Below are 24,131 nucleotides of genomic sequence, written 5' to 3'. Positions count from 1 at the left end.
CCGCGCCCCCCTCCCTCCCCCTCCCTCCCCCCCTCGCCAACAGCAGGAAAAATGGTGGCCAGCGCTCGAGTTCAGAAGCTGCTCCGCCGATACAAATTAGCAATTGCCGCCGCGTTGACCATTCTTCTGATCCAAGGACTTGTCGTATGGAGCCTGCGGAGCCTGGAGGAAGGCGAGGCGGAGGTAAGCCGCGGTTGTTCGAGTTGTTTCCCGCATAGAAAGGGATTTTTTGTGGGTTTGATTGTGGCGCTAGCCGTTAGCTCACCGTGTTGATACGCTGACCGAAGCTGGCGTTAGCTTAGATTATTAGTACATTCATTCTATTGAAAACAAAAATACGTTTGACACAAACCGATAAGCCTTTATTTTCCTGTCTCCTGTCTTTTCCTTGTCTTGTGACTTGTCTTGTGACTTCGGTAGAAGTTACAGAGAGTTAACTGGCTAATAAATCAGTGTTCTTGTCCTGTTGACGCGTCCTCTAACTTTTGCAAACATTCGCCGTTACATCTTGAGCCATTGTGTCGTTGTGCAATTGTGATGACAGAGGAAACAGGCAATCTACTACTGTTCCTCATTCACACGCAACAGGATGCGTGTGAAACGCTGCAACTTTAGCCAGATGAGCGATAACGGGCTCTCGGTGGCGGCGGACGCGCAGCATCCGCGCAGGTCTGCGTAATCCCGCTGAACCTTCCCGTGTGAGAGGATGCACGATCTGAGTTGGCGTGACCCTTCATGCCCACTCACGACCCTGGTGATGAGTGGACATGTCCACGTGGGAGACCCCCTGCACACCTGGACCCACGCATCCTTCCTGCAGCGTCTGTGGCCGCCCCAGGACGGCGTGATCACTTACCCAGGAATGCGAGCAGCAACCTGAGGAAGGAATCGCCTCCACACAAGAATACATGATATAAGAAGCCTCCCAAACTGTCATCGGTGACCCAGAGCTAAGTCTCTATAATTGAGTGGCTCTCAGGTAATGCGATTGTTGCCGGACCGGACCAGGCAGATTGCATTTGAACTCTGGATCAGTGTTCTGCCTGATTTGTGGCGCCAGCTTGCTTTTTTTTTTAGCCCCGAGGCCTTCTATAGCTTCATGGCATGGCTTTCAAGTTCAAACTTGCACAGATTCAGAGAAATGTGAGTTGACAAGGAAGAGGATACACACCAGAACGACCACACTCCTGAGTTCTCCGTTTGATTATTCCTCTGCGGTAACGCACGTGTGCCGGCTTGCCGACTAATGTCAAGCTTAAAAAGCATCACAATCGTCTCTCCGCAGGTTTTCTCCCCGCTCCGTCGTCCATTCACATCTCAAATCGGAGGCTGGCCGGGCTTGTGTGGACACAAGGCATTATGTGAAAGGCTGTGTAAAGAGGGAAGGGATGGCGAGGACAGGGGGAGACCTTCGTCCCCGCGCCGTCCTCTGCGCGCCTGTTCTGCTCCGCTGCTGCTCCCCTCCTCAGCAGATGGCGACGCCGATACGGTTTTTGCTCAGCTTTAATTGGAAAGTAAAGTCGCTGCCCGGCTCGCCTTTGAATCAATACATTTTTGGCTTGATGGCGTTAATTAAAACGCCGTGCAGACGAGCGATAAGGAAAATGGAAACATTAGCCTGGGCCTGTCTGCTTTACAGGAATAGGTATATTATTATTAGGAGTGTCTGTCCTTGCGCTAAGTGACAAGACACTTGCATCCTCGCATTCGATTTTGTTCCATCTTAACCACAGCCTGCCGTACAGATGTGCCACAGCTGGTCTAAAATGCCCTTCTGGATAACTGTTTTGAAGCGCAGTAGAAAGGGCTCTCTGTTGCCCCACAATGGCTTCCCCTGTAACGGTTCGAGAGTGGATTTGGCCTGTTTCCTGCTGAGTGACAGCTGGATTATTGGCAGCGTATTCTCTGGCCCCGTGTCCCACCACCCAGCTACAGTCCGTCCTCAGTTCCGAAAGTTCCCGGGCCGACGCAGAGCCAGCGGCACGAGCCGGACCGACGGAGGCAGAGGTCTCTCAGCCCACGCGTCGTTCTTCCTCCTCTGCGTGCACGTTTTTGAAGGGCCTCTGATGACGCGCTATAATCTACTCATTGCCAAAGCTGATGCGGATTAGCCCGAAGATTTAAACCTGCCTTTGGTCGTCTTCTCTCCTTTTTTTTTTTAAATCCTGCTTTCCTCCCTCAGATGTGTGGCTGGAGACAGGTTTTATTTAAATTCCTAAAAAGGTGTTTGTTTTGGTGCAGTTATCACCTCATTACAGAACAACCACCGATACAAGGAACAGCGCTTCCTGTCCTTCGCTTTGTTTTTGTACTTAGATTTGAACGGGCGTTTGTGTAACTACTAAATAATCCACAGAGCTGTGTCATCAGAGAATATAGGGAAAAGCTTGTTTTTTTCCCCGATCAAGGCTGTAATTATGCTTCCGTGATGTGATGAGTGCGTATGTGAATGTTCAGAACTGTGCGTTTTGCTGATTGCCTCCACAAAAAGGCAGAGCCTCGGCTAAAAATAACAGCGATCAGGGAAATGAAGGGAAAACATTCCAAATAGACAAAACATCTTTCCCTCTGGGCCTCGCGGAGGTTGTCTTTGTGTGAGCTCTGTTCACCTCGCATCGGTCTCCATCTGTGAATCCTCTCCTCGCTGGTTTTTGCTCAGATATATTCTGCTCCACGATTGGGTCGGAACCTTGGATTTTTTTTTATTTTTAAAAAGGTCTATTTTCTTTCCCTGAGGCTGTCGCTCTCTTCCTGCCCTGATTTCTTTCTCTCTCTATTTTCCGTCTTCAGAGAAAAATCCGAAGATCCAAGCTGCCGGACCACAACATCCAGGATCCCAAGAGGGACGTCGCGCTGTGGGAGAAGCACAAGTCTTTGCCAGGGAAGAACAGGGGCAAATGGAGCGTCAGGTTAGAGAGGACGGGGGGCACAGCTGCCAGCGCGCTGAGGAGAGGAACCAGCCGCAAAGGAGAAAAATCGGGCATTAAGCCAAAGCCCCCACAGGAACAGAGTGTGATCCGACCTGGGTGGGGCGGCGGCGTCCTCCGCGACCTGTCGAGCAGCCGCAACCACAGCGACGCTCGAAGCGGCACCGACGGAGCCGCCAGGTTCCCCGGCGCCGCCGTACTGGGGGAGCCGGGCAGCGTGGACCTGGCGCACCAGGCCTCCAGCAGTGACTTTGCTCCCAAATGTGACATCATAGGCAAAGACGCGCTGTCCGCCCTTCATCGCGCCGAGTCGCAGCATTGCCGGCAGGAGATCGCCAACATCGTGTGTCGGCACCAGGCCGGCCAGCTCATGCCTGGCACACTGCCTCAGTTCTGCCCACAGCTCGGTGAGAACGTTTAAAGATGCGTGCAGCAGGATGATTTCCAATGGAATTATGTTTTACCCTGCGTCTCTCCACTGCTTCGTCCAGGTTTTTCAAGCCAGGTCCAGGCTGTGGGTGAGCTGGACAACAGCCTGTCCAATGTGGAGAACCCCGTCAGAGTGGCTTTCGTTCTGATGGTCCACGGCCGCGCTGTACGCCAGCTCAAACGCCTCATTAAGGCCATTTATCACCGTGACCACTACTACTACATACATGTGGACAAGGTACCTCCTTCAGAGGGCAGAGTGACACATGCGCTGCCTACTTAGGTCTTCCTGTTTCCTGCAGGCTAAATTTATCTCGCGGGTCTCACAGTGCGTTAAGGGGATTAGCATGCATAGCGTGGTTAGACTTAGGGTCCAGATTTAGTGGAGCAGTCTGCTCTCCTGAAGGCGAAAAGATTGGAGATTGCGCGGCAGTTGCTCCATTCTGCCAACAGGGGTCGATAGAGAGCAGGCGACAGTGAGGAATCGGCAGGCAGCCGTGCACAGGCAGCCGTGCACAGGCAGCCGTGCACAGGCAGCCGTGCACAGGCAGCCGTGCACAGGCAGCCGTGCACAGGCAGCCGTGCACAGGCAGCCGTGCACAGGCTCATTTATCTCTGAGGCACAACTCTGGTTTGAGAGATGAGTCCCTAAAGCAGGTCAGATTCAGCTTGAGTCAGGCTGCCAACAGCTAAACCTTTTCTTCTCTCTTCTCCAAATGATGGCTGTGAGCAGTTCTTCCCTTCTCCGTAGATTTTATTTATTTATTTTTGGGGGGTTTATTTGCCTTTTACTGAATCAGGATAAGTGCCAGCGGGATTAAATTGATCTTTTTCAATATACTTAAGTTCACACCTCCGGGTCCTCTCAGAGTAACGAGTAAACCCTATTAGGAAAAGAACCCAGAGGAAACCTCAGCAGATATGGGGATAGTATGCAACTTCCACAACAGAATCAGAACCTTCTCCCTGTGATGCAACGAAGCACTAACGTACTGCATCTCCACTTTATACATAGTCAGGATGTTAAGCTAAATTTAATCAATCACTTTTTAATGATTTAACTTCTTTGAAAGGAGGCGTTTCGGTGACCCACTGTACACATTTCTGATGTCTGCGTCAGAGCTGGGAGAGCATCACTGGTGTACCCGGTTTGTTTGCAGCGTTCTGGATACATGCACCGGGAGGTGCTGCAGGTGGCCCAGCAGTACCCCAACATTAGAGCCACACCCTGGAGGATGGTGACCATCTGGGGGGGTGCCAGCCTCCTCAAGGCCTATCTCCACAGCATGCAGGACCTCCTGTCCATGCTGGATTGGAAATGGGATTTTTTCATTAACCTGAGCGCTACAGATTTCCCAACCAGGTAGGAGCTCCAAATCTTGCTAAATATGCTTAAATCATATATATGTGTATATATATATTATTGTGAAGTCATAAAGTGATACACATTTTCCCAAATTACTGACTGCAGCAAGTGTTTTCTACTGTCTATATACTCAGATTTTTGTCCAATTTATGCTTTCGTTTTTTTTATTTGTTAATATTGAGGCAACATTTGCACATTTTAAGATCACGATGCTCCACAATGCTCGTTGATCCTTCAGAAATTTCCAAATTCTTCCAAACTTAACTCTGTTCAACCTTCATTTTATCTAGAAACCTTGACCATTGAAGTGCTCCAAATACCTGCAGTTAATCAACATTGAGGTGTTCAGTCAGCTGCAGCGTTGCTTCAGTATTTTGATGTTAGCATTCACACATAGCTGTCAGCACCTTCTTCCATCATCACTGAGTCACTTTCTGAGCTGTCTGGACGGCAGAATCCTAATGCTGCTGAAGGATTGTTTACTTCACTGGCAGTGATGACGAGAGCTGCCTTTAATGGACCTCTGTTTCAATCCACCTGTTTTCACATGTGTGGTTCCCCTCTTGCAGGACCAACGATGAGCTAATAGCATTTCTGTCGCAGCAAAGAGACAAAAACTTCCTCAAGTCCCACGGGAGAGAAAATGTCCGGTGAGTAATGAAAACGTGATATTCAGCTGTCCAAGAGTGCCCCACTGCCACCCCCTCCCACAATAAATGACTGTTGTGAATGACAGATGGGCATAAATGAGTCAGCCGCAGGAAACTAATGAAAGATTTTAAATTCTGCTGTTTGTCAGGAGGGAGGCAGGCGACAACATAATGACTCTCTTAGCATAATTCGAAAAGTGTGGCGGCAGCTCAGGCAGTCATATTCAGTGCCATTATTTATTTTGAGGGGTGTAATCCGCCAGACATTAACCTGAACTGTGCCTCGCGTTGAAGGTTTATTAAGAAGCAGGGCCTTGATCGCCTCTTCCACGAGTGTGACAACCACATGTGGCGTCTCGGAGAGCGCAGTATTCCAGAGGGCCTGGAGGTCTCGGGAGGCTCAGATTGGTTCGCACTCAATCGCCGCTTTGTGGAATATGTCATCAACTCCCAGGATGACCTGGTACTGGGGCTGAAGCAGTTCTATTCTTACGCTCTGCTCCCTGCTGAGGTAAGTAAGCCCGGGGAAGTCTGCTGAGCTCCTGGTGTGGAGACAGACGGGTCGATAAATAAACCTGTCCTGCTCCTGTAGCATTAGAGATCAGGCTATGCTACTTAATCTCTTGACGTCTTTGACATTTGCAGTAACCTCTTTTTCACACCACAGCCACTGCAGTCCAATGCGCACGGCTGAAATGATGCGTTTATGGTCTCTCTCCAGTCCTTCTTCCACACGGTGCTTGGGAACAGTCACATGTGCGACTCTCTCGTAGACAACAACCTCCGCGTGACCAACTGGAACCGTAAACTAGGGTGTAAGTGCCAGTACAAGCACATTGTTGACTGGTGCGGCTGCTCTCCCAACGATTTCAAACCACAAGACCTCATTCGCATCCAGGTGAGTGAGCGGCGCAGACTCTAATCTTTCCAAATTGGTCTCGTTGTCTTGATTCTGTTATTCCGTCTCCACTGACCCACAGCAACTGACCCGGCCGACATTCTTCGCTCGCAAGTTTGAGTCGACGGTGAACCAGGAGGTCATCGAAATCCTGGACACTCACCTGTACGGCCAGTACGCTCCAGGCACCATTGCCATCAAAGCATATTGGGAGAGTGTGTTTGAGCAGCTGGACGGCGTCGGCTCACTCAGTGACATCGCTCTCACTACCTACATGTCCTTCTTTCGCCTTGGCCTTAAGAATCTGGCAACTCGTCAGAACCAAGCAGACGCCTGCAGGTCAGCAGATGCCACTTGTTTAAATAGTAGACGTAATTCTGCTGCGGTCACACTAAATTATACCAATAACGTGGAGATAATAACGAAGGCTACCTCTTTTCTCCTCCGCCGCCGCAGGTTTGAACCTGTAGGTTTCCCTCTGTCGGTACACTTGTACTTCTATGACGACCGTTTCCAAGGGTACCTGGTGCGTCAGGAAGTCCAGGCTGTGGGATCAGACGTCAAGGAGACGTTGGAGATGTGGGCAGTGCCTCAAACAACATTCATCCTCGAACCGAACCTTAAAGAGTTCGAAAGGCTGAAGAATCTGGAAGTAAGTGTCTTATTTAGATGGTTCTTTATGTTTCTGTCCTGCATGTCAAGGCTCCTTTGGGAAAGGACCCCCTGTGTCTTAATAACCATCTTTTCTTGTCCCCGTCTCTGGCAGATTGGCACAGATTGGGATCCAAAGGAAAGAATCTTCCGGAACTTCGGGGGAGTGATCGGGCCTATGAGCGAACCTCTGGCAGTCCAGAAGTGGGCGCGTGGTCCCAACCTCACGGCCACTATCGTGTGGATCGACCCCGCCCTGGTGGTGGCAGCATCCTACGACATCACCGTGGATTTAGACGCAGAGTACACGCAATACAAGCCCCCTCTGCAGCGCCCCCTGCGGCCCGGTACCTGGACAGTGAAGGTGTTGAAACACTGGGAGCGCGTGGCGGAGGTTCGTTTCCTCGTCACGCCGTTAACCTTTAAAGATAAGGAGCCGCTGCGGAAAGGTGAGGCGTCAGGTCAATGTTTGATGATCAACACTGAGTTTAGACGCGGAGAAGCTATTTCTTTTGATTTTCTTCACAGTGGAGGACAGTTGGCTCCACGCGGGCCCTCCACGCGACCTGTACCTGGAGCAGAGCATGCAGCAGCTCAGCTCCGTGCTGCAGCTGCCTCGTCAGGAGCCCGCCATGCAGGAGGCGCGGCGCAAAGCCCAGCTGGTGGATCGGCCTCTGCAAGAGTGGGTGGACAGCAGCGTTGGGACCTTCTGGGTCACGGGCAACATATGCGCCTCGCAGACTTCCTCCTGCCCAGCTTTGGTACTTTGCTCTAAAACCACCTGGAGCTCCCTGTCCCCAGACCCCAAGTCTGAACTGGGCCCAGTCAAGAGCGACGGACGTATCAGGTAGCCCCCGCAGAGGGGAGAGACTGTCGGGCATTATGAGACGGACTGGGACCTGCAGGGGAAGAGCCCCAGGAGAGCCTGTGTGAACTGTGACTTGTGAATCAAGGGCACATAAACAACATCTCCCTCCACCAGGACGTTCTCTTCAAGGTGTTGATGTAGAATTTAAAGACCACAATAAGACTGCTGGACGTTTAAACATACAAGTCTGCACACACTTGTGCGTTGGGTCGCGTGGTTGTTTTCAGACCGATCACGTTATATTGCCGCCGCGCCGGTTTTCAGCCCAGGTCTGAAAACTGTGTGTTTGTACACACAGCTTTCAGTTGGAAGAGCCCAGAAGCAGCTTTACTGTGTTCTGTCTTCATTTCAAGGGAGAGCGGAACGTCAGAATCATTTGTGTGCTTGTTTTGAAGCATTGTTATCCAAGCTTTGAGTAGACAGGTAAGTGCACTTTACTGTAAGACTATAACAACACACACACACACACAGGACACTCAGTGGAGGTGTTGTGGACACGATCATTTTACCTGCACCGTCACTCTCGTGCACACGTTACTAAATGCTTGTGATTACAACCTATATTAGGAACAAAACAACTAAGGATCGAGAGTGATGGTTATAAAGTTTCCGACTCAATTGTGGTGTTGTTTGAATAGTTTTTAACTTGATATTTTAGTCAGTATTTTCTAGAACTGAAAGAGACGACAATCTCTGCCTCAGAATATGTCGGTTCGAGTCGCACGGCCGCCCGACTGGCCGTGTGATGCACTCGGTACTTATTATTTATTCCGCTGTTTCAGGGGTGCAAATTTGGTTTTGCATCTTTTTGTCCCTGATTTCCAAGATTGATATGGTCAGAAATGGGAAAACACATGAAGCAAACCTTTTTTTTTCCCAGTTCTATGTTAGCTCTTTAACATTATGCAAGCTTAAAAACACCATGTGTTTTTACCTCCTGTGAATCCGTTAATATGCAGTGTTGTCACTGTGCGTGCTGTTTGCCTCACGATTTATTGTCCCTCCGGTGCATTTCAATCATCAGCACTAATTCCACAGACCACTGTTTGCTTTTATTTTTTCCAAGGTCGGAAGAATCATCCTGCCTTTGAGTAGTTGAAAAGATGAATCGATTGCTCCCCACAGATGTGCAATGAATGCCTTTTTTTCAAGTCTTAGGTTGAGCATTTACTGTACGTTTAATTGCTGTTACTATGACCTGTTCTGTTCGGAAAGGATGAGCACCACATGTGAGTTTCAGTGGCCTTGTTGACCTTGCACAGTGCTGTTGCTTCAGTGAAGCGTCAGTTTGACAGAGAGCAGACTCATCGGTGTGAGTTGATGTTATTTTTCTATACTGTTTGAGAGGTGTGTGTTGTGTGTGTCATCTGTCCACGTCCTGCGCTGTTCAACTAACAAAATGCAGCGTCTTTGGCGTCAGGTTGTCAACTTTGCATCTTCTACGTGAACATTTCCCCACGTGACTGATGGCTCAATTTAAAAACGTTGTGTTTTAAGGGGGCGTTTTGGCGCCGCCAGAGCGAGACTGTTTCCTATGTATTTCTGGACTTATCTTACTTTGTATTCCACTACGCATTAAATCCACTTTTCTGTCTTTTCCACCCTGTTATTTCCAGTTATTTTATTTATTTGTTTTTGTCTCAGGTGGGATATTTTGGTCTGTGTGCTCTCCAGGGTTCTGAACTCCTGGTCTTCGTCATTTGTCAGAAAATTCCAGGAGTGTTTTAGCTCCTATAAATACTGAAATCAGCATCCAACTACCTTCCCTATAAATAATTAGTGGGGTTTGAACCGCAGGACCTCGGCTGATGCGTGTTTGCTGCGGTTTCAAACGGAGACAAGTGGAGGAAGTGACCCTGAGGAAGGCAGAGACTGGGCGGGAGGCTGATGGAGCGCGTTCATTTGTAGAAACTCCTCCACTTAAGATCTGAAACAGTTTATGCTGCGGGTAAAGTGCAGGAATAAGAAGAGCCGGAGTCTATTTTTGCAGCCTGCGTTTCATCCCTGGTAAACACGGACGTAGATGACGCTCACACACACCCCGGAAACTACAACAAAGATATGACGCATAAGGTAATTTTATAAACTTCCTTATACAAAACACAGAATCTCTCTATTCTACATGTAAATTAAAGGCACAGAAATTATTACTATATATCAATAAACCACATTTTGACTGTAAATAGCCCAAACTGTTGCTACCTGATATTACTGGACTCATTTTAGTTGGAAAATACTGAAAAATTACCTTAATTTCTCACGTCTCCTCTGTATCTCAACTTTTTTTGGGGGGCGGGGGGCTTGAACATTATTAAAATTGGTTAATATGAGTATTAATTATGAGTTCTGATAGCATCTACTGCGATACTTACTGGTTGTAATCTTAAAAAAAGATCCACATTGTCTAGACGTGTGTCCGATAATACACCTGATAAATGCAATAAGAACTAATCTGAGTTTAAGAGCAGCTGAGTATTAAGACGACACACTTTATGGATCGTGGTCAAAACTTTAAACCTGTTATTAACTCTACTTTATATGTTGCTTTAAGCCCAGTAATGTGCCGTCTAAGAGCCCAGAACAAGTCCCCGTTAGCCTACTAATCATGTTCCTGGTTATATTTGCCATTTTGTATTTAAGTCATGGCTTGCCAAGAAGTACACAGCATGGACGAGGCAGATGGCACCGTCTTTACAGGCCATATTTCAAGTTTTTACATGAATATTGAACAAGATGCCTGTGCCAGACTCTTGTACTCGGATTAAAACGCATCATTTTAGCATTTACCATGTTTGAAAGGGCGCACAGAGGAAAATCTTTATTTTTACCATTCTTCCTCTAGTCCCTGGAGTTTAACCCAATTTAATTACAAATGTTTTCAGCGGAAAGTTGGGTACCAATTGCTATTTTTCAGGGTAAATATCCCATTAGATTAGGTAATGGTTCTCATCTCAAAACCTCTGGGGCGCACTCTTGATCCCATTGACATCATTTCATGTGTGGTTTTTTTTTTTTTTTTTTTGGTTTTTCCACCTGAAACATCTTTGTAAACTCCTTCCATCATCCAAGGGATGGCTGGTTCTGTCCTGGGACCAATGTTTGTCTTGAGAACATTTTCATGTCTGCATCAACAATTGATGAGGAGGCATCAAATAGTAATATGTTGATTTGGCTGTGCACCGCTCCACTTCCTCCTCGGAGGGTGAGTCAGGCACGCAGCACCTCCCCTCTGCTGTGCATCATTTGTACTTGAGAATATTTGTCCTCCCGCTCACTCGGGCGATGTGATGTTGACCTCAGAGACACAAACCTCCCGGCGCCTCTCGCTGAAAATCAAAACAAACAGCTCCTATAGAATATTATTTACGTTCCTATATTCTAGCGGACCGTGCAGCGTTCTGCTCAAACCTTGCAGAACTCGGGCTGCTGTCATCGATTAAAGTGAACATCCTGCACGCGGAACAGTGCTGTAACGCTGCGCCATATGTGGTGACTGGAGATAAGAGGCGGGCAGCGTGCTGCTGCAGGAGTAATGAGCGTCAACGGGCTGCGCGCACCGGAGGGCCCCAGTTAGGCCGTAACCATGGCGAATCGGCTGATTTATGCCCACATCCAGTGTTGCACTGGAACCTGCAAGACCCTCAATCGCGGGAACCGGCGTCTGTCGCACCGGGTTTGATTTTATTGAAGTTATGTGAAATTAGCGTCAAGATAAAAGTAATTTATTGTGCTAAATAGCCTTGTACTTGGAATCATGTAATCAGTTTGTAAGCAGGATTAATTGCTGATCTGGTTTGTGGGTTTTTATACCCGCTGGCTGCTTCGAGGCTGCAGATGGCTTATTTTAACTTTATTTTCAAAGCAGTTTTAAGGTTAAATATGCAAATGTCGTATTTAGCAGTGTTGTCACATGTTGGGCCTGTACTGAGTCACTGCATCAGCTGCATATGAGATTAACCAGACCAAGTGGCATCAAGAGGGTAAAGATCCCAGTTTATTTCAGTCAAACCAGAGCGGACTGGTCTGATGGATGCACACGCAACAAGACATAGCATAAACCACATACTGACGCATTTTAAGGGTTGTACATAGAAGTAAACAATCATGACTTGCGGCCTGCCCTGGGCAGTACTTGCTCACCAATGTTGGCAAATGTGACCAGCCTGAGACAGTTGTGATCTGTTTTTTTCCCCCCTCATGGGTGCAACAGCATCAGCCTGTGATATGAGCAACCATCTCTAATGGCCACACACACATTGCTCTTCCCTCCTGCAGGCTGTGTGCCCAACCTCCAGCTGTCACACTGCATTACAGCGCATGGAGCAGCGCTGCCATGAACACTGTTAGTGTAACCAACACTCGTGCACGGGCTGGCCCTCAGCGGGGTAGAACTGTGCAGAAATCACCACGACACGCGGTTGACTTGTGAACACAGCTCAGTTTTCAGTAAAAGACTAATGGAAACAAAGGTTAGAAAGATGATTTACACCTCATACATATGTTGGTTTTTACCCGGTGACGTGGGTGCAGTTGCAGTTAGTGACCACTAGAGGCACCGAAACATTAAAGTAAGCAGATTTCACTGCTGTGAGATTTTAATATAAATATATAAATGGATTTTCCTTTTTTTCCAGGTTACATGGCTGGATTAAAATTCGAAACTGTTCCATGATTTATCCCTACCTTTACTGGCTTATTCTCATCCCAGCCTTTACCCCTGAGGGTTTAAAGACCCAAGTCCGTCCACGACTGTAGGCATGATTCCACACTCTGGAATCCATGTGAGACTTCCCTGTAACCTCTGCTTGAATACACTAACAGATTTGCACGGAAATGAGAAACCTTTGCACGCTCTCCTATGTCATGCGGCCATAATTTAAACAAAGACCACGTGACCCTGCCTCCGGGAAGGGGCCAGCATGGATTCATAGAGTCATTCCCCCCTCCCTCTCCTTCTCTGCAGACCATCCTGGTTGGTGACAGCGGAGTGGGCAAAACCTCCCTTCTGGTTCAGTACGACCAGGGCAAGTTCCTCCCGGGGTCCTTCACTGCTACCGTCGGCATTGGTTTCACAGTAAGTCTTGCCCCCCCCCCCCCCACCCCCCCACCCTCCCACCTCCCACCGCTCCTCGTGTGCTGTTGACTTCGCCCGAGCGCTGTCACACTGATGAACTGTTTGTACTGACGTGACAGCGGAGCCAATCTTCCCTCTCTCTCCACTGCTCATGGGGGACTGAGGTGCAGCTTGAATCCCTGCGTGTGTGTGTGTGTGTGGGGGGGGGGGGGTCATGGCTGTCATCATGGCTGATGGTGAGGCTGTGATCAGGATCTCATGGAGACAGAAGGTCCAATGAAGGCCAGTGCTGCAGGATGTTTGCAACAAAGCTGATTTTAAACAACATGGATTTCACGCTCGGCGACGTGTGAGGACGGAGGTTTATTCTGTGTGGCAAGCGGAGATGAGCGGGACAAAATCAGGAGGATGTATGGATCATTTAGTGCGCGATATGTATATTTCTGAAGCGGCGGCGTTAATTTAGCTGCGTGTAACTGCTGTCAGGGCAGCAATGGCGCGGGCAGAAATGTGTAGCAAAGTATGAAATTGGCTTTGCCATTTCGCATTAGCATAAGTTTGTGTGTGATTCGAGGTTCAAAACTCCTCAGGGGAAGAAAAATAAATGCACCGCTGACACGAGACACCGCTGCGTTCGTTTGAGCGGCTTTAACGTCAAGGCTAACGTGCAGCCCCAAACGTGCACAAGGTGAAAATACACCAGGAGCGTGTCTGCGGCTCTCACCTGGAATAACTCTAACGGCTTTCAAGCTCCCTCCTGTCTTCATCACTCTCTAACAGCCAGAATTTTTTTTTCGACAGCTCCAGACGTGGAAAAACACACACAAGAGAGGCTTTTACTGCATTCACTTTAAAATCAGTCACCCACATTTCTACATCCAGATGTGCAAAGAATACAAAAATAAATAAATAAAAAATCATCCATCCTTCTATCCATCCTCCACTGCTTTCTCCTTTAACGGGATTGGAGAGGTTGGAGACAATCCCAGCTGCCATTGGTCAGATGAGGGTTAGACCCAGGACAAGTTGTCAGTTCATGGCAGGGCGGGTGTGTGACCGCAGGGCTAACGTATAATATAATACATCTAACGAGCAGTCCGATAACCCTTCAAACTCACATTCACGCCTGAGATCAGTTTAGAGTCCCTCACTTCACCTAGAACCCCAGAACTCCAAACACAACCACCATCTGTTTAGTGTACGTAGTCTCGTTTTAGTCTGTGTCTGAGCCAGTGTATTGTCCCCTTTGTTCCCCTTTGAAGCTGTCAGCTTAGCATCTCCCTTGAAAACCTACTATATCCAGTCCAGGTAGCATTTGGCTGCCAGTCTAACCAGTCTGTCTGGTCTCCATGACCGACTGGAACTACTCCAGTTACATCTGTCTGCCACTGCAAATAGTCAAGAACCAGCAATACTATGTTTTCTTAGTAATGTGTGTATGTTTGTGAAATAAAACAAAACCCAATACTTTATAATAAAATTACACTTGCTGCTGTTCTGTTGATAACCAGCAGGGGGAGACAAACACTGCGGGAGCACAAATGAAACGTAATGAAATAATTTTTGACATGTATGACGGGGTGATTAAGTAAAGATATTTATAGGGTCCCGAGCATCAATGTATGGGCTTAGAAAAGATAAAGGGAGTGATGTTGGGCTGATGTAGAAGCTATACATTTTTCAGCATTGATTTATAAAATTAGACACATGAAATACTATAATCCACGGGCCTGTTAGACCTTTTGAAGCTACTCTCAGCCTTTGGAGAGGAATCCCACCGATGAATGGACTGACATTTGCAGGTCTCTCCCTCCTCTCGTGTCTGCGGCTCCTCGCTCTCACTTACTCCTTGCAGAGGCACCACCTGTGGCCGCCTCCGGCAGCCGGTGGCGCGGAGATAAAGTCCGCCCGGCAACACGGACAGCGTCTTGGCCACTCTGGAGGAAACGCGGAGTGGTGTTGCGCTCCCGCCCGTCTTCGCACTCGCAGCTCATCATCTGCCCACGCCAGGACGCGCCGCTCCTCACACTAATGTTTCCGCCTGCTTGTCATCTGCGCTCTTCCTGACTGGTGCGTTAAAGACGCTGGCGCGCCTCCGCCGCCGCCGCCGCTGCCGCTGCCGCTCCCGCCGCTGCCGCGTTCGTTTCCCTCAAGTTTTCACTGACGCTTCCGTTTTGTCAGCGCCACACATGGATGTGTGATTCAGCGCCGCTTCCTCGACGCGATCATTTCGCAGTGATGCGAGCGGAGAGTCCGGAGGTTGGCGGAGACCGGGACTGAGCGGCGGAGATCTCACACGCACCCCTGCGCGTCTTTCTTGGACACGTCTCGGAGATCGCTGTGCTTCGGCTGTTATCGCCCGCGCTCCTTTTCTTGGCATTGCGATGTCTGCAAGAAAGACATCGTTGACGGACAAGCAGACTAAAAACGGCACTTCAAAATATGTGTTGGAGAGATGCGCGTCTGTTAACGAGTACTATGATATTGTCTTTAAGGTTTGTATATCACGTCCTGTTGTGATTGATTGTTTTTCTCTCCTCTTGTGGGGCTTTTGTGGGAAGCGTTAGTGTCAATATTCTGCACCTGCAGGAACAATAATTGCAGTATGGTGACAGCTAAGTGTCAACCATTAACCAACAGTTGACTAGTGTTGCTCTGCCGTGTTCCCTGTGTGCACGCTGATGATGGCAGCGCGCGCACAGGCAGAAACCTGATGCTCTCCTCTGCTTCAAGTCTGTGAATCTCCCCAGGTTGCACCGTCTGCCCTTTACTGATATGCAAATATTTGTGCAGGGTGGCGGCAACTTGTTGCTCCTCACCATCCCTCTGGTTCAATAGGAGAAACGGAGCGGCGCAGACACACCTGTGGTGATTTACGGACCCGCAGACAAAAGCAGAAGTTCTATTCAAGTTTGACAGCCTCTGCCGCCTGGTGCACCGTGTGTTTGTGCAGCTATGAGTCACAGCCAATGACAAACATGCTGCCGGATGACTTGTATAATTGTGCATCCTGTGGTTGTTGTTGCATTGATTAGACGGGGAATGATGGCAGTAAAATGGCACAGTTGGCTCCAGAATGTTGACTGGCGGGGCGTCACACGACGGCAGCGCCATAGCCGTGTTTGCCACGTCCCGTTACGAAATAATATCTGATTAAAATGTCTTGCTAAATCATTTCTTCTCACGCCCCTCGCACTTTCAGTTCCTCTCCCGGCAGGCGGAACAGGAGTCTCCGTGAACCTGTTGTGCCTCAAATCTGATTGGTGGGATTTTTAAATTCTTTTTTTTTTATTTTAGGTGATGCTGCTGGGCGACTCGTCTGTGGGGAAGACATGCCTGTTGGTGCGCTTCAAAGACGGGGCTTTTCTGGGAGGCAACTTTATAGCCACCGTCGGCATTGACTTTAGGGTGAGAGATGGTGTCAAACAGCCTCAAAGATTGATTCATCGACGCTCACGTGATAGAAATCACGTGAGCGTTGCCGTGTTTACCGTGTTATGTGTAAGAACACCCATTCATCAGTAAATCATCCCTTCACAGCAACGCCGAGTCCAAACCCTTAGGCGCGCACCCCTATGCTCGTCTCCCTCTGGGATGGGCATTGTCTCCCCCCGGTTAGGCCAAACACTGGGTCTAATGGTCACATAAGTGGGTCTGATCTGAGGAGGAAGCGGCTCCACATTAGGCAGAGTGATGCATTGTCTTCTCCAGATGGTGGTGTTGATGCTGGAGTGCGTAATGGACGGGAGACGCAGAGAGCCGGCCGCTCAGAACCACGGACGTGTCAGCTATTGTGGTTCTGGCTCAAGGATCGCGTCCATTCATGAACGAGGGCCTCCTTAACTTGACAATCTAGCGTTCAGCGCGCTCTATTCATCCACCGAATGGCACTTAATATGAACCCCCGCCTTCTTGTTTCCCCGCTCCGGTTTATGGAAAAGCAACAAGGCCGCTGACAGAAGCGTTTGAGTCAACGCACGGAGGTCGTCCTCCATGTGCGGGTAGGCAGGCGGTGCCGCCGTTGCAGCTCCTAACATGGCTGGTCTATTTTCAGCATGTTTCCTTGTAGCAGTTACTCAGCACGGCGGCTCCTCGCACGTCATAATTGGGGGAGAAATGGAAACCCATGGCAACTAATGCAGGGGTTGAACCACGGCCGTTTTTTTTTTTCCTTTTTCTTTGCCATGGCAGTAGAGCAGCAGGTGGCCATTTCAGAGGCAGCGGCGGCTTCGCGCACAACGCGGCCGCCTTTACAAGGTTTCATTGTTTGCAACGCGGGGCCTGACAGCAGCGACCTGTCACCAGTATGAAGTTCTGAAGCGCTTCAGGAAGTGCTGCAGATCATTTGCTGGCCGCACTTCCTCAAGCTCTCTGCCTTTCCATCGCGTTCTGCGGTTTTGGTTCTTTACGTGTGAAATGTAGCTGCGGCCTGGCTTGTTTTTAAATAGGTTGAGCAACAGATGCACCCTAAAGCAGCATGTTTTGAAGCGGGGCAAAAGTGATCCGGGGCAAAAGTGATCCAGGGCAAATCGTTTGATTTACTTTCAGTCTTGGGACGTCCATTTTATTCAGAGCTCTTAACATTTAACCCCTTTCTTAGATTCCTGTCAATAATTAAGCTGCTGAATGAACAACTGGTCCATTTAGGTTGAGCTGCATTGGCCACTAATGAACCTCCCGTTATTTTAGGCCTTCAGACGCATCGGTGAGGCTCTGTCCGTTTAGCTGCGTTGCATGTTTCCACACCTGCATGCATTTAGGTGAAAATAACACGTCACGACTCAGCTGTTTTAGTCAGGATTTGGCCTATTTTGTCTGTGGAGGAAATAAAGGGGCGCCCCTTGCAGGGCCGCAGGAAATGAACGGGGAAGTTGGCTGTTATGCTGCCAGCCTCCTTCTCACTGTTGTGTAATTAAGTCTAATCCCAGGACCTTGTTGTGTGGGCGTTATAAATTGCTTTTCCTGCCAGCATTCAAAGACGTTCTTACTTCTTTAGCCACATGCTGAGTCTCTGAGCTTTGTTTTGCTGCTGTGATGGTCATTATTCAGAGGATTCCAGCAACTGAAGCATATGGTGGATTGTCAGGCTCATGAAGCTTTTCTCCTTTTCTGCAGAACAAAGTTGTGGACGTGGACAACCTGAAAGTCAAACTCCAGGTGAGGACGCCGGCTCGTCGCATGATGCCGTAAATCACCTCATCCCGGCAGCTTCAGAGCCAGACGCAATCCGAGCCGATGACATTATGGAGTGTGTTGGCGTTGCTAATTCGCCCAGTCGATGTTTCTGCCGTATGGCTCCTGGAGTTAATGCAGCAGCAAAATCCCGTTAACGTAAAGCAACTGCCATCATACCCTGATCATTCCAAGCCGAGTGGGAGGCGCTACTTAGATTCCTCTGCTAACTCGAGTAAATCTTTAGCTTCCTTTTCTTTGCATGGGCGACACACAAGACAAAATGCTGTGATCAACCCTAATGTAGGCGGGGGGGGAGCTCAGAAGCAGGTTTAGAGTTTATGGCTGACTGGTTGAACAGATGGACCCAGTATTTTAAACCAGTGAAAGCAATCTTTTTCACAGATGCAAATCATGCAACCTAGTAACACTTTTGTTAGAGATGGTTCAGGAAGTATTTACTTTTTTTCCTGAGCAAGTCTGGAATAACTGAGGGGGGATCTTGATTTCCTTATAGAGATTAAAACCGAACTTGGCTAACAATGGGTAATTAGAAACTGCAAAGACATTATTCATAGAGGTTGTATTTATGTTGAAAAGTGCCTAAAACTAGTCTATGGTACAAAAGCTTTATTGTGAATGTGCTTTATGTTATGATTAGGTCATATTAGAGCTTAGCTTTGATGTATAGATGTGTAGACATCAGTGAATCTAAATGACATTGAAGAGGCTATGTGAGTGTTTCCCTGACTTCCTGTTCAGACTGTTGTTATTATCAGCGCTCGGTGCACCTGCTGCTCGCTGCAGGACGAGCTAGGGTCACCTCATCTAAGCTCACTGGCTGTTGAGGACGACTGCAAGGAGGTTCCTCCCATGGCTGAAGCTGCACGTGTTAGCATACCATTCACTGTTGTTCCAACCGTCCACTCCCTGCAGTTGTTGGTACAGTCTCCTTTAGAATCGTTAATTAGCTTTCATTGTAGTTCTCAACAGACAGTAGGGTAAAAATAACCCCAGTCTTTGTCCCTGCAGTCAAACCAGTTGCTGCGTTTTAACAGCTTAATGGTGCGTTTCTGTGTTTGCCGCTCGAGTCAATGGTTGGCGAGGATGGCTCAGGTTTGTGAGTTTCCCCGTTTTAGCCACTGCGTGATTATACGGTTTGATCCACAGATCTGGGATACAGCCGGCCAAGAGAGATTCCGCAGCGTAACACACGCCTACTACAGAGATGCGCAGGGTAACCTTTCACTTTTTTCATTTACTTCCTCATGCTCTTTGTGTGTGTGTGGGTGCGAACAGTGGGGGTAAGGCACTAGCCAGGCTGTAGATGTGTACCTAGAAAGTGTGTGTAGGTGTCGTGATGTGTGTGTGTGTGTGTGTGTGTTGCATAAAACTTTGTGTGGACGCCAGCAAAGGTGCACCCAACACGCTCCTCTCTCTCCTGCTGCAGCTCTACTTTTGCTGTACGATGTCACCAGCAAGACGTCCTTCGACAATATCAGGGTAAGCCTCCCTTTCTCTTCATTTTCGCCTCCCAAAGTCTCTCAAGCTGAACGCTTCATTCCGCCTGCCGGCGTGCACGCGGCCCCCTCCGACAGTGCCCCACAGCCCCCTTTGGAAATGACATAACGTTATCATTCGCTCCGCTACGTAGTCGCCGAGCCTTTCAGTAATGAAAAGCAATAAAAGTGCCGGATAAGAACGAGCCAGCCCCGCCGTGATTGATTGGAGGGGCGCCGCTCACACGTAGCTCAGGAGGAAGCAGAGAACGCCGCCTTTAATCGGTGGTATTTGTGTGTTTTTTATGGACTGCTCTGCCATCCCTCTGATACACTGACTGAAGGTTTCTTTTCCACTTTTAAGGCCTGGCTGACTGAAATACACGAGTATGCCCAGAAGGAAGTGGTCATCATGTTGCTCGGCAACAAGGTGAGCAAAGCTTCCCTTTTTTGCATTACATAAAAAGATGACGAGGATAACGGTCCCTCAGCGCAGTTTTAAGACGCTCTTATCACACTCAGACAGCCGCCAGAGCATAAAAGCCGACTGTGCAGCATATGAATGAAGCCATAATTCCAACAATCATTTTTTTGGGGGGTGCATGTGCAGCTTTGTTGATACAGTTCCAAATGTGCACACTTGAACAGAACACCCCCACCAACACACACACGCGCAGGGAAATAGAGCCAGACTGTTTATTTGTGACCCGACATTATTGGATGGTAATGACCCGCCGGGCCACAAAACTTATTTATGTCTCCCTCCAAGCTTCCATCACATGAACCCCCCACAAACCCGCTGGCAGGGACGAAAAGAACCACAGCGGTCGCTCCTCATATGTCCATAGGCTCCCTCTGGTGGCCCAGAGAGGACTCAGCCTCGCCCGGGGGTCAGGGGTGACATCTGGCAGCAGCTCAGATCTGGCAGCGCAGGTCCGGGGGCCGCGCGGTGCTTTGGCCGGAGGGCCAAACCTCTGACGTTTCATTAGTCTCTGGCTTCACAGGCCCCCGTGAGGCTGGCATCTCCGCCGCTCATTAATCTGCGACCCCTCACCTTTGTTTACCTCTCTCTCTCTCTCTCTCTCTCTCTGCTGTGTGACAGTCTGACATGGCTGCAGAGAGGGCCGTGAAGACGGAGGAGGGAGAGAAGCTGGCAAAGGTACCACAGGACGGCTCAGGGTGATCCAGAAGCTCAGCTCGTATTCCGTTTGCTCCTCTAACGTGCTTCTTTTGCAGGAATATGGCGTTCCGTTTATGGAGACGAGCGCAAAGACGGGAGTCAATGTGGAGCTGGCCTTTCTTGCCATAGCAAAGTAAGACTTAATTCAATAATAGTGCATTCTCAACATGCTCTTTCAGTCTTCTGGTTTTTCTGGTTCTCAAATGATCCAAAATGGCACGAGCGTTCATTTTATTCTGGTCACAGAGCGCGTTTTAAAAACACGGCTCGTCCAAAGCGTTTCCATTTCCCATCGCTCGCCTGACACCGCGCCGCACGACACGCGGGTCTTTATAAACAGATGAATATAACAGGTGAGGGCCCCCCGAGGGCCGCAGGCGCCGCGCTCGGGTTTAAAGAGACGAGCCTGTCACGATGTCCATCCACATCGGGCTGTGCGTCTGCCTCAGAGCGGTTTTGTTGGCATTTCAGAGACGCGCACTGGCGAGACGCGACAGGTGGGAGGTGACGTGGCGCAGTGCTCTTCAAATTAGAGGGAAAGTGACTTCAGAACGATGAACAAGAGTGAGAGCGAAGGAGGATGTGTGCTGAAAGGAGAGAACAAACATGTCCTTATGGCGTTGGTGCTCCTTTTGAAGGCATTATGTTGGACTCCATGCATACAGCTGCACCGGTTCTGATGCACTTGCAGCCAATACACTCTAACGGTTTTTAGCTAATTTGTTGTTTGTTCCTCTTGACTTGTCGTAATTGGATCGCGCGTGTTCAAGACTCCCTGGTGGTCTCAAACACTGATGCCGCAGCCGACGTCTGTTTCTGACTGCTGCACGCGCACGTCCCGCACGCCGGCTGGCAGGGAACGTGAGAGAAGGTGTTATTTTTATCTAAAAGCTGACTGTTTGCGCAGCGGGTCCACAGAGGGGTGGAGGAATATCATTTTGGAGATGCTTTGTCTTCATCTGATGGGTTTTTAAGCGCAAGTAGACTAAACGACTCAAGCCGGAGGCATTCTGATGAAATCCCGGAGACGATTCTTTGCAGTTTTCTCCCTCTCTCTCTCATTTTGTCGAGCTCGCTCGCCCAGTCTGTGCTGCATCCCACACACCCACCTCCTCCCGCATCTGCTGTTACTTCCTGTCTCTCTCTGTCTCCACCAGGGAGCTGAAGCACAGAACGACACAGCAACCAAACGAGCCCAAGTTCCAGATACACGACTACATTGAGTCTCAGAGGCAGAAGACTGCCTGCTGTGGCCTCAAGTAACCACAGAGGGGGAGCGCGAGGGGAGGAGAGAGGAAGGGAGGAGACGTATAGACGTCCTGTCTTACTAGAAAAAAAAGCCAATCTTGATGCCCCAAACTGAGAAGTGGACATCTCTGCCTCCTTCATGGGCTTTTACCTGAATCTGGCCGCTGCCCCTTGATCCGAACTGTGAAATTTAAGTCTCGTTTGTGTCACATTGTGGTTCTTGTTGTGAGAGTTGTATCAAAAGACTTGGAGGGAACTCTGAAAAGCTCTGTCCAGTGTTGATCAGTATATGTTTAAAGTTCCAGGGGCCCATTTCGGCTCTAAATGTCCTTTAAAACGGACATTTAGCGGCAGGTAGTTGAGTTTTCAGCCACTCCGAGAAATTAAAGTTGACCTTCAACATTGCTTACTAGGCAGGCTAACGCTAACGAAATCACGCGACCCCAGAGAGCTGAAGCCAGCAGGAAAGTGTGGTTAAAAATGACCCAAAAAATATCCCCCTAGTGGCCTATCCTGTTGTCAGAAAATGCTGAGAATCTTTTCAATGCTCTCCCAACATTTACCTATACATAGTGTAATTAATTCTGAGCTAGAGGCGTCTGCCTTGGTCTTTGTAGGGCTGTGTGGATCTTATCGTGGCCCTAAACTGGAAACGCAGCTAATTATCTGTCCTTTACAGTGTTGTATGTGATGAAGAATCTTCTGTGTGTGATAGTATGTAGAGCACATTCAAGGTTTAGTGTACAATTTCTCTTAATCCAGGCCGACCAGTACTGGGCTTGTTTTTAATGAGTTTATGTTGTTTGCATTTTTGCTCCATCACTTGCTCACTATCGCCTCCGTCATCGTCCCCTCTGGAGTTTGCAGGTCTGACTCCCAATAATCCAGTTTTCTATGAACAATTGCTGTTACAGTGGATGTGGACATTGGGTTTGTTTTTTTTCTTCCCATTTTGCTTCATTAAATGTATGTTTTTCTGATGATCCGGTCAGGCTGTAGCCACACTTCTGTACAGCTGTCAGACAGAATAAAGCCAATGTTCTGCTTTTATGTCTGTACATTGAATTCAGGGCCAATGGAACGTTAATCTGCTTTACATTCAACCATGTGACCTACAATAAAGAGATTTCCATGCTTTCCCACAGTTTCTCACTTTTGGCATGCACTCACAGAGACACGGAACACCCCCCCCCCCCCCCCCCCCACACCGGCCCCCGCGCCCCCCTCTTTAATAATGGATGTTGTCGTCCAGATTGTATTGGAGCTGTATTTGTTCACCGCTCTGTATAACTCATTTCTTTGTACATTGTTCATCATGAATGTCTGCCTGTCCAACTCTCTCAGCGTCACGTTCGCCCCTCTTGGGGATCACAAAGTGCCACGAGACAGTGCTTTGTTATCATATGATCTATATAAAAGTCTATTTTGTAATGTATGTGGTGCTAGGTTTTTTGGAGTCCATTTGTCTGTGTGTCTGTGTGTGTGTGTGTGGTGTGTGTGTGTGTGTGTGTGTGTGTGTGTGTGTGTGTGTGTGTGTGCGTGTGTGTGCGTGCGTGTGCGTGTGCGTGTTGTACTTGCTACATATTGAGTACCACAATATGCATTCTAAAGTGGGGACATTTATGGGAACTGGTGGCATTTTAGCTCCGTCTCGGGTTAAATCATAATTGTAACTAGGCTGGGGTTAGGGTTGAGGTTAGGGGGTGGTTAGGGTAGAGCAATGAGTAATTTATTACGCCTAAGAAAGCCCTCATAACAATAGCAGTCCAGTACATGGACGTGTGGGCTGAGTGGAGGATGTGGTGTGGTCGATCGGCCACAGTGTGGCAGCAGCCACCATCTTTACTGTTCAGCACAGACCAGTCCTCCCATCAGCGTCTCACCAGTCCCACTGGTTCAGCACAGTTGGGGACGCCGACTCTTCGCTGTTTTAACTCGTTTTAACGGCTGGGGGGAATTTAGAGGATATTAGAGCCCACACCGTGTCCTCTCCTGCTGGTCGAACTTTGTCTTTTTAAAGATTTTGGGCTCTTTTCACGGATGTGGTTCATTTCAAAGTCTGTAAACCCCCATATGTTTCTTCTCACTTTTAGGTCTCTTGTTAATCAAGATAATAAATCTATAGCAAGGTGATCTGAGGAAATGTTTGGGGGGGGTGCGCAACATATT

General features: G+C 48.7%; 2 protein-coding genes and 1 long non-coding RNA gene across 5 annotated transcripts; all 3 read left to right on the top strand.

The window, feature by feature from the left end:
- The first annotated feature begins 24 nt into the window (after positions 1-24).
- Positions 25-9,390, top strand: xylt2 (xylosyltransferase II). Its single transcript, XM_057015623.1, has 11 exons — positions 25-183; positions 2,791-3,334; positions 3,419-3,594; positions 4,517-4,719; positions 5,292-5,372; positions 5,667-5,883; positions 6,094-6,270; positions 6,353-6,609; positions 6,727-6,922; positions 7,037-7,370; positions 7,450-9,390. Exons 1-11 carry the CDS (start codon positions 52-54, stop codon positions 7,770-7,772), a joined length of 2,640 nt encoding a protein of 879 aa, XP_056871603.1. The 5' UTR covers positions 25-51; the 3' UTR covers positions 7,773-9,390.
- Positions 9,391-12,396: 3,006 nt separating this feature from the next.
- Positions 12,397-14,266, top strand: LOC130515422 (uncharacterized). The gene is made up of 3 exons (XR_008947190.1): positions 12,397-12,570; positions 12,753-12,863; positions 14,133-14,266. It is a non-coding gene; the product is annotated as an uncharacterized LOC130515422 (long non-coding RNA).
- Positions 14,267-14,586: 320 nt separating this feature from the next.
- LOC130515418 (ras-related protein Rab-37-like) lies at positions 14,587-23,099 on the top strand. Of its 3 annotated transcripts, none has more exons than XM_057015634.1 (9): positions 14,587-14,933; positions 16,161-16,271; positions 17,979-18,020; positions 19,206-19,272; positions 19,486-19,538; positions 19,899-19,964; positions 20,637-20,693; positions 20,771-20,847; positions 21,872-23,099. In XM_057015634.1, exons 2-9 carry the CDS (start codon positions 16,164-16,166, stop codon positions 21,975-21,977), a joined length of 576 nt encoding a protein of 191 aa, XP_056871614.1. In that variant the 5' UTR covers positions 14,587-14,933; positions 16,161-16,163; the 3' UTR covers positions 21,978-23,099. The 3 variants fall into 3 exon arrangements, with proteins under 3 accessions (XP_056871614.1, XP_056871612.1, XP_056871613.1); XM_057015632.1 differs by lacking the exon at positions 14,587-14,933 and adding an exon at positions 14,940-15,358; XM_057015633.1 differs by lacking the exons at positions 14,587-14,933; positions 16,161-16,271 and adding an exon at positions 14,940-15,358.
- The last annotated feature ends 1,032 nt before the right edge of the window (positions 23,100-24,131 follow it).

Source organism: Takifugu flavidus, chromosome 18, assembly GCF_003711565.1.
Source record: "Takifugu flavidus isolate HTHZ2018 chromosome 18, ASM371156v2, whole genome shotgun sequence".
NCBI lineage: Eukaryota > Metazoa > Chordata > Actinopteri > Tetraodontiformes > Tetraodontidae > Takifugu > Takifugu flavidus.
This window is presented reverse-complemented; position numbering and strand designations above follow the sequence as displayed.

Excerpts from the sequence above, each read along its gene's own strand:
- xylt2 (XM_057015623.1), top strand. The coding sequence starts at position 52 with ATGGTGGCCAGCGCTCGAGTTCAGAAGCTGCTCCGCCGATACAAATTA. Across the intron at positions 3,595-4,516 it reads ACTACATACATGTGGACAAG|CGTTCTGGATACATGCACCG; the intron begins GTACCTCCTTCA and ends GTTTGTTTGCAG. Across the intron at positions 5,884-6,093 it reads ACGCTCTGCTCCCTGCTGAG|TCCTTCTTCCACACGGTGCT; the intron begins GTAAGTAAGCCC and ends GTCTCTCTCCAG.
- LOC130515418 (XM_057015632.1), top strand. The coding sequence starts at position 15,248 with ATGTCTGCAAGAAAGACATCGTTGACGGACAAGCAGACTAAAAACGGC. Across the intron at positions 19,539-19,898 it reads CGTCCTTCGACAATATCAGG|GCCTGGCTGACTGAAATACA; the intron begins GTAAGCCTCCCT and ends TCCACTTTTAAG. Across the intron at positions 20,848-21,871 it reads GCCTTTCTTGCCATAGCAAA|GGAGCTGAAGCACAGAACGA; the intron begins GTAAGACTTAAT and ends TGTCTCCACCAG.